We start from the raw sequence: 12,966 nt of genomic DNA, 5'->3' as shown, positions 1-12,966 counted from the left end.
TTGTTTCACAGAAAATAAAAAGCAGGCTCTGGGGTGACTACTTCAGCACTTAATTGGGTTAGCAAAAACCTGCAAATGAGAGGTTTTCCTTGGGAAGGAAAAGATGTTTACAGCCCCCCCCCCCCCCAGCTCCCTAGGTGGTGGATTTTAACCTAAACTTTCAGTCTTTAAATGTAGCCTTTAATTTAGGAACCATTACAAGAATCTTTCAGAGCAGAAAATGTCAGGTTGAAAAATTAACACATCACAGGAGTTAATTAGAACCCAGCCTCTCATTAGATGCAAATGGAGAGCCCTCCAACTGCCCACCAGCTCCCTGAAGTCCTGTTTGTTGCAATTCCAAAGTGTGCTGCATGTGTCTTTATGACTCAGAGTGAATGAAGGAAGCTGCCCTGGCAGTCATGCCAAAGCCACCAGGGGCCCATGGCCTGCCCTTTAGGTTAATGGAAGGTCCTATTCATGTGTCCCTATCTTCTACTACTCTCCTAAATGCGCTGCATGTCACAGGGTGGATAGCCCTCTGCCTGGAAGTGTTTTCTGCAACAAAGACAAACATGTCATGCCTGTCACCAGGAGCAGACTGGCGACTATGTAAACCACTCTGTGAGAGGGAGGCTGAGGGGCTCCAGGCCATTCAGACTTAGCTCTAAGTTGTGGTCTTTGTTTTCTTTCCACATTCAGACTGAAATGTGATTCCTCTGGCTTTCTTTTTTGGAAAATACCTGTGATGAGTTCCATGCAGGGAAAGAAAAGCTGTTGACAGGAAAAGCTTCTGACAGGAAAGGGGCTTCTTCTTCAAGTGTTCTGAAAGGAGACTGTTGCTTCCAGCAAAATGAGGCAGGGATGCCAGGCCAGGTATAAGAGGCCCAGCACACAAAAGGGTCATCTTTAACTAGAGAGAAAACTGAGTGTCATGGGTTTCCTCTATGAGAGCATTACCATGCTCTGCACAAGGACTTCTGGGCCAGGCGGACATGCATCTGAGCTCTTCTCTGTCACCCACTGTGTGAACTTGGGCAAATTGTTAACCTCCAAGAACATGAGTTTCCTGTTGTGCAAATTAAAAAGAGATAATATGTATGTGAAGCATGTATCCCTTAATCTGGCACAGAGTAAGGGTTCTATATGAGTTATTTGTTATTGATTTGATAATACTATTCCTTCATTCAATGCCAATGATGTTCTTTCTCTTTGCCAGGCCCTGTGCAAGGGATAGCACCTGCTCCTTGACTTCATCAAGGTCATTGTTTAATAAACCATGGACATGTATCTTTAGCACAAAACAAACCCTCCTACCATTCCTTCAAGTGCCCTAGGAGAAGTGCCAATTACACACTAACTCTGCTTGCTTTGTTGAGTAGCTCAGAATCCTGCAGAGCTACCTCTACGTTCAGTAACGGAATATTCTCTCTGTGCATTCCATCACATTGAGGTACAGTTGTGTGTTTATGCTTTGTCTCTTCCTGTGAGTTCGTAGAGGGTGAAAACCATCTATTTGATTCATACATCTAATTATATATTCAACTCTGTAGGCCAATGGTCTCATGCATTACTCAGCACATACAGAAGATATAGCTCTACTGCTGAGTATGTAGATTTATAACTGGGAAATTTTCTGAAGAAACAACCCTGTTTCCTATCTTTTAATGGCCTCCTTTGGTCCCTGGTTTGATTAATCCTTCATTTTATATCACTATGGTTCTAGCCTCAGTTTCTTCATCTCTTTAAGAGGTCAATGGAGTCTCCTTCTCCAGGAGATGATGATGATGACTGGAGGCCATGCAGCTTCTATATGCCCAACACAGTTCTGGCACAGAGTCAAATACCAAAAATATTGATTCTGTTCTTTCTTTCAGCCGAGTCTATTTGCCAATATAAGAAAACTAAAAATACAATGCAGAATGAGCACTACACGAATGGTACATACATCCTTCCAACTTATATCCAGCCTCTGCCATATGCCAGACTTAGTTGAAATGGGAGGATACAAACAAGCAAAATAAAAATAAAAACTGGTCCCTGTCACCAACCCCAGGAAAACAGTGGCAAGTGTTGGATGAAAAGATCTCAAAAAGATTAGAAAGCTCTTTACCCAGATCCTCAGGCCTGGGCTGCGGGAGATGTCTTTGGCACCATGTTGAGAGCACAAGGCTGTCTCACAACAATAACCAAGGTATTTGGCACTTACTAGACACTGTGCCAGACACTGTGCTACGTGATTTACAGGAATTATCTCATTTAACTCCTAGGACAGTTGTGTGGTGTAGACATGAACTTCCTCATTTCACAGATGGCCAATCTGAGGCTGAAAAGCGAAGTACCCTGACCACAGTAAAGCAACAAGTAAATGGTTTAGGAATCCACCTGCTGATGGGTTTCACTGGCCCTATAGGAAATATGGGAGTGATCTAGCACAAAGCTCCGTCGGGGGTGGACGGGAGGTAGGTGAGGAGGGCCGGGGAGGGCTGGAATGAGAGAGGGGTTTGAGTTGGATAGAAACACGGGTCGCGTGATCTCCAGGACCCTATGCAGAAGCAGAATAATTTAGAAAGATGCAGGCTGCAGGGAGGGATACGTGGGAGGCTGGAGAAGGGGAGCCCGGGGGGTTGTGTGCTTCCTTGCCCACCGTCCCGCCCCTCCTCCTGTGCAGGTCGAGCCTCTCCCCTCCCGCCCTTTCACCCTCCCAACCTTATTTAGAAACCGTGTCCCCGAGACAGGAAGGGCGGCGGGCCGAGAAGCACGGAGCGTCCTGGCCTCATTTCCTTTCGAATCCCCCTGTGGAATTTCATTTCATACGGTGAGGAAATCGGAGCGCGAGACCGTCGGCTGGCTCCGGGCTCCTCCCCCACTCGCGGCTGCAGGCAGGCGGCTCCCGGGCGCTAGCCGCAGAGCCTGGGGGCGGGGAGAGGGGGCCGGGCTCCAACCCGGGCAAGTTAGGAGTGGAAATAGCTGTGAGCTCGGGCGGTACCAGGCACCATGCTAAGCGTTTTACGCATGATCTCTAATCCTCCCAAGTCTTTTTACGGATGAGGAAAACGACGCTGAGAGGTTGAGCAATTTGCTCAAGGTCACACAGCCAGAATTTAAAGCCACAGTCTTTGTAAATCCAAATCCCGTGTTCTTTGTATACGTTTCTCTGCCTGATGGGAAGGTGGCCGCGGGCCGAGGTGACAGCTGGAAGAAGTAAAGGAACGGCAGACGACCCAGCTGGGAACACTTCTCACCTGGCACAGAAGGGGGCAGGCTGGCCCGGCGGGAGAGACCGGCTCCATCCCCGCCTGGCCCCAGAACATCTCGGACCTGGTGGGAGGAAAGTTAGAGCCGTGAAGCGGCGCGGGGCGCTCTGGGGAGGGAGTGAGGGAGGGACCGCAAAGGGCGGCCGGCGGGCGGGGCTGACCACTCAGGCAGCAGAACGGTCCCGCCCCTCGCTGCCCACGGCGCCCGGCCATTGGAGAGGCGTGCTGTCTGTCCCGCCCCGCCACCGCCCAGCGAACCTCTAGCGCCCGGGAGGGCTTGGGCAGTTGAGAGCCGCGCGACGCTGGGTGCAGGCAGACTTCGCAAAGACCCCGAGTGGACGCGGCTGGCGCTGGGTTGGGGGCTCACCTCCTGCAGCCATGACCCTAGCAGTACGTTTCCCGTCCTCGGCCCCGGGAGTCTAATATCTCACACAGTTGCGCGCAGCTGCTGGAGAGCCGACCGCTGCACCCTCGTCGCCCTTGGTGCCTTATCACACTCCCTGTCCGGGAGCTGGGAGCAGCGCGGGCAGCCGGCGACCCCCGTGCAAACTGGGGGTGTCTGCTGGAGCAGCCCCTGCCGCCGCCGCCGCTGCTGCTCCCGGCTCTGGCCATGGCCTGGAGGGGCGCAGGGCCGAGCGTCCTGGGGGCGCCCGGGGGCTTCGATCTCAATCTGCGGTTGCTGTTGGTGTTGCTGCTGCTCTTCGGGCCGGCTTGGGGATTCGGGGACGAGGAAGAGCGGCGCTGCGACCCCATCCGCATCTCTATGTGCCAGAACCTGGGCTACAACGTGACCAAGATGCCCAACCTTGTGGGGCATGAGCTGCAAACGGACGCTGAGCTGCAGCTGACAACTTTCACGCCGCTCATCCAGTACGGCTGCTCCAGCCAGCTGCAGGTGGGCACCCCCACCCCGGCGGGACCCTTGGGCAGGGACGCCCCAAACTAATTCTGTGGAACCCTTACCAAGTCGAGACTCCTGCCTGCTTCCTAGGCTGAAGGGTGTAACTATCCTGAAAAAGTGATTTCCATCCCCACCCCCACTTTTCTGTCCCTTCTCAGGGACTGGAAGCCAAAATGTTGTGTAAGTCATCTGGCCTGCGAAAGAACCCACTCTTACACCCCGCCCTTCCGTTTTTCTCCCCTGCCCACCGGTGTCTGGCCAAGCCCCTAACCCCAGTGGAGCTGAGGGTTATCTTTGCCAAGGATTCTGGCCGCCGCTGCTCAGTGGGCGAGTCCCCGGCAGGGCAGCCAGCTGCAGCTAAGACTTGGAAGGAGAGAGATAAGGAGCTGGGAACTTCTCCCTCACCGACCTCATTTCTCCCCCTTACTTTCGGGTGGTTTATTAAATGAAACACCACGGCACCGTTTAATGCGGAATGGCCCCTGGTGGTGTTGCTTGCCTGATTTTAGAGGTCATGCAGGAAGGAATGGTTGAATCGGCTTGAGTTCGTTCTTATCCTCAGGGTTGAAAGCAGGTTTAGTACTTGGAGAGGGAAAATGCACAGCTTGGGGAAAAGGTGATGGTATGGCTAAGCTCCGAGAAGGTAGTGTGTATATTGGAAGGTGATTGTTGTCGTTTTTGCAGTCATTAAAAATTTTAAAGCTTATGTAATGATACAGAAAATGTTCATCCTGCAAAAGGAATGGAAGAAAGAATTTGCATACACTAGGTGATTACAATCTTACAAAAACAACCAATTCATTGCAAAAGAAAAAGAATTGAAAGGAAATTTTAAAGAGTGTTAACACTGGTTGTTTTGTTCAGTGTGGCTGAGTGGTTTTTGAAAATTTAGAAAAGAGTCAAATCTGGAAAAAATAGGGGCTAGTTGTCCAGGCTAAAAGCTTTAGAAATCTGTGGTTTGGGTTGTAACTTCTGAGAGATAAGAAACCAGCAGGCAGCTTACTTACTAGGTGCGTGTGTTTATATAGGTCATTTTAAAAGTTGAATTGTGGTTTCAGAAAGATGGTTGGGATTAGACCCGTTGCTGGTGAAATGTCCCTTTGGAGGTTTCAGAACTTCAGAACTAGGTTATAAAAGTTTAAAAAAAAAAATGATCCTCTAGCTCTCAGTTTGGAAACAGCACATATTCTGACATCAGTGGCAATTTTGTTGGAGAAACAGCTTTTGCAGGGATATATATTTTTAATTACATGTATCCTGGGGAAGCAGCCAAGCTGTTTTGAAGGACAGGACTAGATCCCTTTACATGCTGGAAAATAGTTACTTGTAACTCTAGACTTCATAGACAACATCTGTAAGGAGCCAAGCAGACTGTTTATCAATGCTGGAGGAATTGAGGACAGCAACTGCACTCTCTCCTGCTGGTATTGCAGTGTCAGGGAACTTAACATTTATATTTTCCTATTGTGCTTCACTATTATTCAGTGTGGAAACCTGGCCAAATAAATCCCCATGACTGGAGACCTCAACCTGCATCTCATTGTTGGGTCTAACAGTAACTTAATTAGGACACTTTCTGTTTCAATGAGACTGATTAAAAAATGATTTGGGGGGGATAAAGTTGAGAAAAGAGAGACTATTAACAGGAGGAAAGCTGGATCTACTCTTTTTTTTTAACTTTTATTTTTATGGGGATACAGAAATGGGAATGAAAATAAATCACCCAGCACCAAAATGATTGAGTCATTTGATTAGTCTGTCCAGCTCTTTCAAATAGTAGCTGAGAGGGGAGGGAGACTAAAAGTCAGTCTTTTAAGGTTTATTTTCTTAAGTGTTGTACCAAAAGGGATTATATAATTCTTTGGGTTCTTTTCATACATGTATTTATTTATGTTCTCCTGGAAAGGATTACTAGAACCAAAATAAGAAAAGTGTAAGTGATGGATAATCAGGCATCCTTGTTTGAGGTCAGCATAAATGGTTGGACTCCCTATAGGCAGGTTTAAAAGTAGTTATGTACTTTGCCTGGAAGTGTTCACAACTCCGCTTACTGTAAGCATTGGTCATATTTCCAACTCACTGTTTTCTTTGTTCATTTCACTACTTTTCCAGTTCTTCCTTTGTTCCGTGTATGTGCCAATGTGCACAGAGAAGATTAACATCCCCATCGGCCCATGCGGCGGCATGTGTCTTTCAGTCAAGAGACGCTGTGAACCTGTCCTGAAGGAATTTGGATTTGCATGGCCGGAGAGCCTGAACTGTAGTAAATTCCCACCACAGAATGACCACAACCACATGTGCATGGAAGGGCCAGGTGACGAGGAGGTGCCGTTACCGCACAAAACCCCCATCCAGCCTGGGGAAGAGTGCCATTCCGTGGGAACCAATTCCGATCAGTACATCTGGGCGAAAAGGAGCCTGAACTGCGTTCTCAAGTGTGGCTATGATGCTGGCTTATACAGCCGCTCGGCCAAGGAGTTCACTGATATCTGGATGGCCGTGTGGGCCAGCCTGTGCTTCAGCTCCACCGCCTTCACAGTGCTGACCTTCCTGATTGATTCTTCCAGGTTTTCCTATCCTGAGCGCCCCATCATATTTCTCAGTATGTGCTATAATATTTATAGCATTGCTTATATTGTCAGGCTGACTGTAGGCCGGGAAAGGATATCCTGCGATTTTGAAGAGGCAGCAGAACCCGTTCTCATCCAAGAAGGACTTAAGAACACAGGATGTGCAATCATTTTCTTGCTGATGTACTTTTTTGGAATGGCCAGTTCCATCTGGTGGGTTATTCTGACACTTACTTGGTTTTTGGCAGCTGGACTCAAATGGGGTCATGAAGCCATTGAAATGCACAGCTCTTATTTCCACATTGCTGCCTGGGCCATCCCCGCGGTGAAAACTATTGTCATCTTGATTATGAGACTGGTGGATGCAGATGAACTCACTGGCCTGTGCTACGTTGGGAACCAAAACCTTGATGCCCTCACGGGCTTTGTGGTGGCTCCCCTCTTCACTTACTTGGTAATTGGAACTTTGTTCATTGCTGCAGGTTTGGTGGCTTTGTTCAAGATTCGGTCAAATCTTCAAAAGGATGGGACAAAGACAGACAAGTTGGAAAGGCTGATGGTCAAGATTGGGGTCTTCTCAGTCCTGTACACAGTTCCTGCCACCTGTGTGATTGCCTGTTATTTCTATGAAATCTCCAACTGGGCGCTTTTCCGGTATTCTGCAGATGACTCCAATATGGCAGTTGAAATGTTGAAAATTTTTATGTCTTTGCTGGTGGGCATCACTTCAGGCATGTGGATTTGGTCTGCCAAAACTCTTCACACATGGCAGAAGTGTTCCAACAGATTGGTGAATTCTGGGAAGGTAAAGAGAGAAAAAAGAGGGAATGGTTGGGTAAAGCCTGGGAAAGGCAATGAAACTGTGGTATAAAGCTAGCCCGCCTTTACGCTTCCCAAATTTTGAAGAGGGAAATGCCAGCATTTTGGTGCAGATGCTACTAAAAGTTTCATGCAGTGACTCTCAGTTTGAACAAACTAGCCACCCCAAAGTGACCCCGTAACCCACCATCCTCTCCCCAGCATCATAAAACTAATGATTTTGCTGCAGACTTCGGAGTAATCCAAAATGCAAAAGCCAGTTACAGGCTTTCAAAGCTGTGAAAAATCATAATATCGATCACTTTAGCAGGTCGCCACATGGAGCCTGGAGGTCCTGCCTAGATTCCAGGGCGTCTGGGGTGATGCTGCTTTCCCGAGGGGTGGGAGTTGAGCTGTAAGTAGGTAACTTACAGGAGAAAGATTAACTTTTTTTTTTTTAAACTCTTTAAAATTTAAAATACTAACTGGGTCTTTCAGATAGCAAAGCAATCTATAAACACTGGAAATGCTGGGTTCAGAGATGTGTTACAAGAGTTTTATAGTTTGGCTGATCTAACATAAACATTTTCTGTGGTGCATTGTCTGCTGTTTAGAACTTGTGGATTGCTCTCCCAAGAGGTGGTGTCAGAATCTTTCAGTGCCTTTGTCATAAAACAGAATTGTTTGAACAAACAAAAGTACTGTACAAACACACATAAGGTATCCAGTGGATTTTTCTTTTCTCTCTTCCTCTTGAATTTCAATGTGTCTATTCGAGGCTGCTGCTGTTTTTTTCATGTTACATTAATAACTCAAAATAGGTATTTTTATAAGAATTTTTGAACTACAGCATGCCTATTGAGGGGGAAAGGAAGGGTGATTCACTTTCTGACAATCACTTAATTCAGAGGAAAATGAGATTTACCAAGTCGACTTACCTTACCGACCCCAGAGACCTATTGCATTGAGCAATGGGGACTTAATATATTTTACTTTGTGTGATTGCATCTATGCAGACGCCAGTCTGGAAGAACTAAAATGTTAAGTTTCTTGGCAACTTTGCATTCACACAGATTAACTGTAATTTGTGTGTGTCAATTACAATTAAAAGCACATTCTTGGACCATGACATAATAGTATACTCAACTGACTTTCAAACTGTGGTCAACTTGCATTCTCAGATTGATAGTGCCTTTTTTCTTCTTCTTTCTTTTAACATAAGAATGTTATCAGAAGAGTCTGGTCTACTTACCACAGTGGAGACTTTCAATTTTGTAGAGGGAACTAAGGACAGCTAATCCAACTACTTGGTGCATAATTGTTTCCCAGTAATTGGCAAAGGCTCCTTATAAGATTTCATTGGAGGCAGTGTGGCCTGGAGTATTTATATGGTGCTTAATGAATCTCTAGAATGCCAGCCAGAAGCTGATTGGTTTGTAGGGAATAAAGTGTAGACCATATGAAATGAACTGCAAACTCTAACAGCACAGGTCTTAATTGCCTTTTGTGGAGGTATCCAAAGCTTTTAAAATTTATGCTTTATGTTCCTTACAAGGGGGTACCCCCTAGCAGCCTCTCAAAAGTTGCAGTTCTTTTAAAACTGTGACGCCTTTCTCTTAACCCGCCTTAGGCCTTCTAATCACCAGATCTCTGGGACAAATTGTTGACATTGTCACAGGTTGCTCTGCTTGTAACTTTTACCTGTTTCTGCTTTAACAACTCCTTTGCAATAACTCATTTATTTATTTATCCATACCCCCATTTTTTAAATTTTATCAATTTTTTTTTTTTAGTGGAAAACATCTCCAGAGACTCAAAATTCTGAATAGGTGAAATAGGTGGTCAAATTCTGGAAATGCACATGACTTTTTGTTTGAGGTTTATGCCCATGATTTGACATTTTCCTTCCTTTTTGTATGGTTCTTGAGCTGAGATGAAGATGCATGTAAGATCTGTTGCAGGTTCTGGAAGGGAAAATCTTGGCGCTTTGTAGATAGTCACTAAGTGGGCAATGGGATCCCCTGCTATGTGTGTCGAGCCTGAGTACCTTGGCTGGCCTCCGGGGTCAGGGCTTCAGGAGCATGAGAAAGGATCCTCAGAAGGACCAGTTGAACTCCATCTGAGACTGCATTGCCTATGAAATGTACAATGTGAACTCCCCGTGCTGCTTGCAGACAATTCCCATAGCTGGCCAGAGCCCAGAGCATGCACCCGGGAGCAGAGCCTGCCCTTACTCACGCTCTTGCTCTAGTGTCCTGGGAGTTGTGCACAGGCTCTGGCCCAGGCAAGGGAAGGACCGTGCAGCTGGGCACTGACCTTGCTTGTTAGTGTGCTGGGGTTTGTAATGCAATTTTATTTGTAATGTTTTGGTGATTGTGTGACCGAGGTAGCACCCAGCAGAGGGCCAGGCACAGAGTAGGTGCTCCATATTTGTGAATGATGAAATAATAATAATAACAATAAGAGTACTTGAGTGAACCAGGACACTGAGTTCTGGTGCTGGTGCCCTGGCAACTTTTTGGGTTTTAACATGTCTCTACAGCAAATCTCTTGCCTTCTCAGGGGGAAGTGTGTTTGATCAGAAGTGGCTGTGAGTGTGGGCTGGATTAGTAGCCTTAGCAATGTCCCAGGGTTATGGGCTTTTCCTTTCACATTCCAGACGAGGGAGAGTGTTTATGGTTTCAGGAAAGGAGGTTGTGGCTGAGGAGTCAGTTACCAATTACCCTGAAGTGACTCCATCACCTCTTAAGTTGTTTTTTGTTTTTGGTTTTTTTAAAGGTCAATTATCAGCACATTGCTTGAGTGGCAACTGTGTGTAAAGCCCTGTGTCGGGCACTGTAGGGGCTGTGATGGAGGTTAAGCTCTGTCCTCGCTGACAGACCGGCGTGCTCCTGGCTCTGCTGAACTTGGCTATTGGTTTTCGGAAGGTGCAAGTGTCCCTAAATTGCCATCTCTTTTACTGTCTCCATCCCCTAAACCTCCTCCTGGGTCTTTCTACCTTCAACACATCTCTGAACCTTTCCCAGAATTCCCTGCAAATCAGTGATAGGAGTTCTGACAGAAACATCAGCTCTGTTTCACAGTGGTCTGTGGAAATCCCCTAGGAAGACTATGAAAGTTGGCTGTAAGGACGTGTGCTCCCCCATCTAATGTGGCTTTGGGGACAGACCATTCAGGACTTGGGGTGGTCCATGTCACTTGTACAATTTGTGGAATGTATCTTGCTAGGAAAAAAGGGTTGTTTTTTATCTCTCTCTGAAGTCTAGCAGAAGTAGGTATTCTTGTAGCTTCTGACACAATGGCGTGGCCTTCAGGGATTTCATTCAGCAGAGCCCAAGGGCACCTCTGTCCAGCCCCCTCGCCAGCAGCCTCTTTTCTCCTCCTTCATTACGGCCTCATCTCAGGGCAGAGACTTGGGGTCTGGTGGAACTGGCCAGAACCATCTGGTTGAGCTGCTTGGTTGATTCATATCCTTTTTCCTCTGTGGAGACCTGTTTCCTGATCTCTGAAACTGCTTCTGAGCTGGCAGCCTGCTCAGGGACCTGTAACCAGAGAAAGGGTGACTCTCTTTATCTCCTTGAGATGCTCTCTGACTTACCCGGTCGGTCCCTCTCCTGCATCCCCCAAACCCAGATTGCAGGAAGCTTCTCTATCCAGTTCTGAACTCTGACTTTACCAGCACCCCCTTTCTGTCCTCTCTGGCCGCCCTCAGCTTCCTGGCCACTGAATGCAGTGCTTACTGTGTTGGGACCCGAGGACACAAAAAGCGGCTCAGCCCTGGAGGGCACACTCAGTTGAAAAAGGGGTTTCACCAGGATGGCGCACCTTTGGCTTCTGGCGAGGTGATCTGAGCAGCAGTGAGAGATGACAGCCACAGAGAGCACAGACTCTCGAAGCACCTCCCCTCCCCAAGTCGATCTATATCCTGAATTTCACTCTGTGATGGAAGAGATTGGAGACAGTTACTGTTTCGGCCAATTCTGTTGAGTCACTGGACTGACAGTTCTTTTTCTCCTTTATTGTATTTGGGTCAGAGTCCCCAGCTGGGTTTGTATCATGTCTGGCAAAGGACCCAGGTTATCATTTTTCCTCTGGGCCTAGATCATAGATCTTCGAAACTCCTAGGAGAGCATTTTGCTCCTACCTAGGATCAGATACTGGAGGCTTAAATAATGTATTTTGCTTCACTGTGGCCTGGTCAGAGCTTGCTGCTGCTGCCTCTTGCCACGCTCATGTGCAGTAATGGCCTGCTGGACATTACCAAGAAAGATGTGAGCCATGGATCCCGCCACAGGCCTTATGTCCTTGGTTAGCCCAGCTGCCCTATAGTAGCTTGTTTCTGTTTCACCAATTTCCCTTCTTCTTTGCACCAGCAAATTCTCAGTATTCACCCAGGCAATTTGTAGGGGTCCTGTATGAGCCTTGTCAAGCTTTTGTAGCTCCCTGACCCCCTGATCCCATGTGATATTCAGTACATGACCACTACCATCCCAGAGGCTTCTGAGAAGACGGGAGACAGCAGCGCTGCCCCGTGGCGGCTGCGGCCACCTTCTCTCCTGGGTGAGCGCCAGTCCACACCCGCTGATGGGCTCTGGCCCTGACTTGGCTGTGGGCTTTGGGAGGGGCAGGCTGCTCTCTAGGTCTCTCACCATGGGGCATCTTGGTGGTTCTGAATTTTTTTTCTACCTCACAGTGATGTTATAAGACTTTAAAAGGTCTGAGAAGGAAGGCCCCTTGCGCTCTTTGTAGGAAAGGAGGAGTAAGTACCAGCTGTGATCTGTGAAAAGGTGAAATATGACTCAACCTGCTCATGCCACGGTTGAGCTAGTGCTGTGGCCTCTTCCTGGGATCCCGTGCCATCCTGCTCCAGCCGCCGGGAGGCCAACCTGGAGACTTTCAGATGTTTGACAGAGGTACCAGGCACACCCCAGCCACACGTGCCCTGAACGAATTGCTCAACATTAAAGGAAATGGACCCTGCTTTTGAGGATGTACAAATGTATGTCTGCATTGATGTCTGTACTGTAAATTTCTAATTTATCGCTGTACAAAAAAATAAATAAATAAACTTTGCTATTTAATTTTTGTATTAAAGGAAAATAAACTTTTGTTTATTACCTTGTGTGTGATTGCCCTTGGGAAGCACGCGTACCCAGCAATGGGAAATAGGAATTCAATTTACAGGGCATATTGAGGGCCTCTTTCTGAGAGCCTCTTTGTTTCTTTTTTCTGGTTCTGTTTTCCCCCTCTGGAATTGCTCCTGGGTCAGAAACCCCCAAGGTCCAAGGTCAACAGAACAACGGAATTTATCACTACTGTGGTCATCACATGATGCTTTGGATTTAACTATAGTTCTCATGCTGTCATTCCATGACACCTCTTCTTGGCATTTTCAGTATGTGTGGAAATATTTATCCACCTTCCAAGTCCCTTTGACTTCATCTGGTGGCCTGAAAAAAGT

General features: G+C 47.2%; 2 protein-coding genes across 2 annotated transcripts in view; one reads left to right on the top strand and one right to left on the bottom strand.

The window, feature by feature from the left end:
* Positions 1–3,347, bottom strand: part of TMEM135 (transmembrane protein 135) — a 379,338-nt gene extending 375,991 nt beyond the window's left edge. The window contains exon 1 of the mRNA XM_066370393.1: positions 3,225–3,347. The gene's annotated coding sequence lies outside the window, so the exon portion shown is untranslated. The remainder of the gene's footprint in view (positions 1–3,224) is intronic.
* Positions 3,348–3,411: 64 nt separating this feature from the next.
* FZD4 (frizzled class receptor 4) lies at positions 3,412–12,622 on the top strand. The gene is made up of 2 exons (XM_066370358.1): positions 3,412–4,131; positions 6,250–12,622. Exons 1-2 carry the CDS (start codon positions 3,847–3,849, stop codon positions 7,576–7,578), a joined length of 1,614 nt encoding a protein of 537 aa, XP_066226455.1. The 5' UTR covers positions 3,412–3,846; the 3' UTR covers positions 7,579–12,622.
* Positions 12,623–12,966: the final 344 nt, after the last annotated feature.

Source organism: Saccopteryx leptura, chromosome 1 (genome assembly GCF_036850995.1).
Source record: "Saccopteryx leptura isolate mSacLep1 chromosome 1, mSacLep1_pri_phased_curated, whole genome shotgun sequence".
Taxonomy (NCBI): domain Eukaryota; kingdom Metazoa; phylum Chordata; class Mammalia; order Chiroptera; family Emballonuridae; genus Saccopteryx; species Saccopteryx leptura.
Note: the sequence above shows the minus strand (reverse complement) of the source record. Positions and strands in the feature narration are given on the sequence as shown.

Bases quoted from the DNA above. Each gene is read 5' to 3' on its own strand.
- FZD4 (XM_066370358.1), top strand. From the start codon at position 3,847: ATGGCCTGGAGGGGCGCAGGGCCGAGCGTCCTGGGGGCGCCCGGGGGC. The intron at 4,132-6,249 runs GTGGGCACCCCC...CTACTTTTCCAG, and splicing joins GCTGCTCCAGCCAGCTGCAG to TTCTTCCTTTGTTCCGTGTA.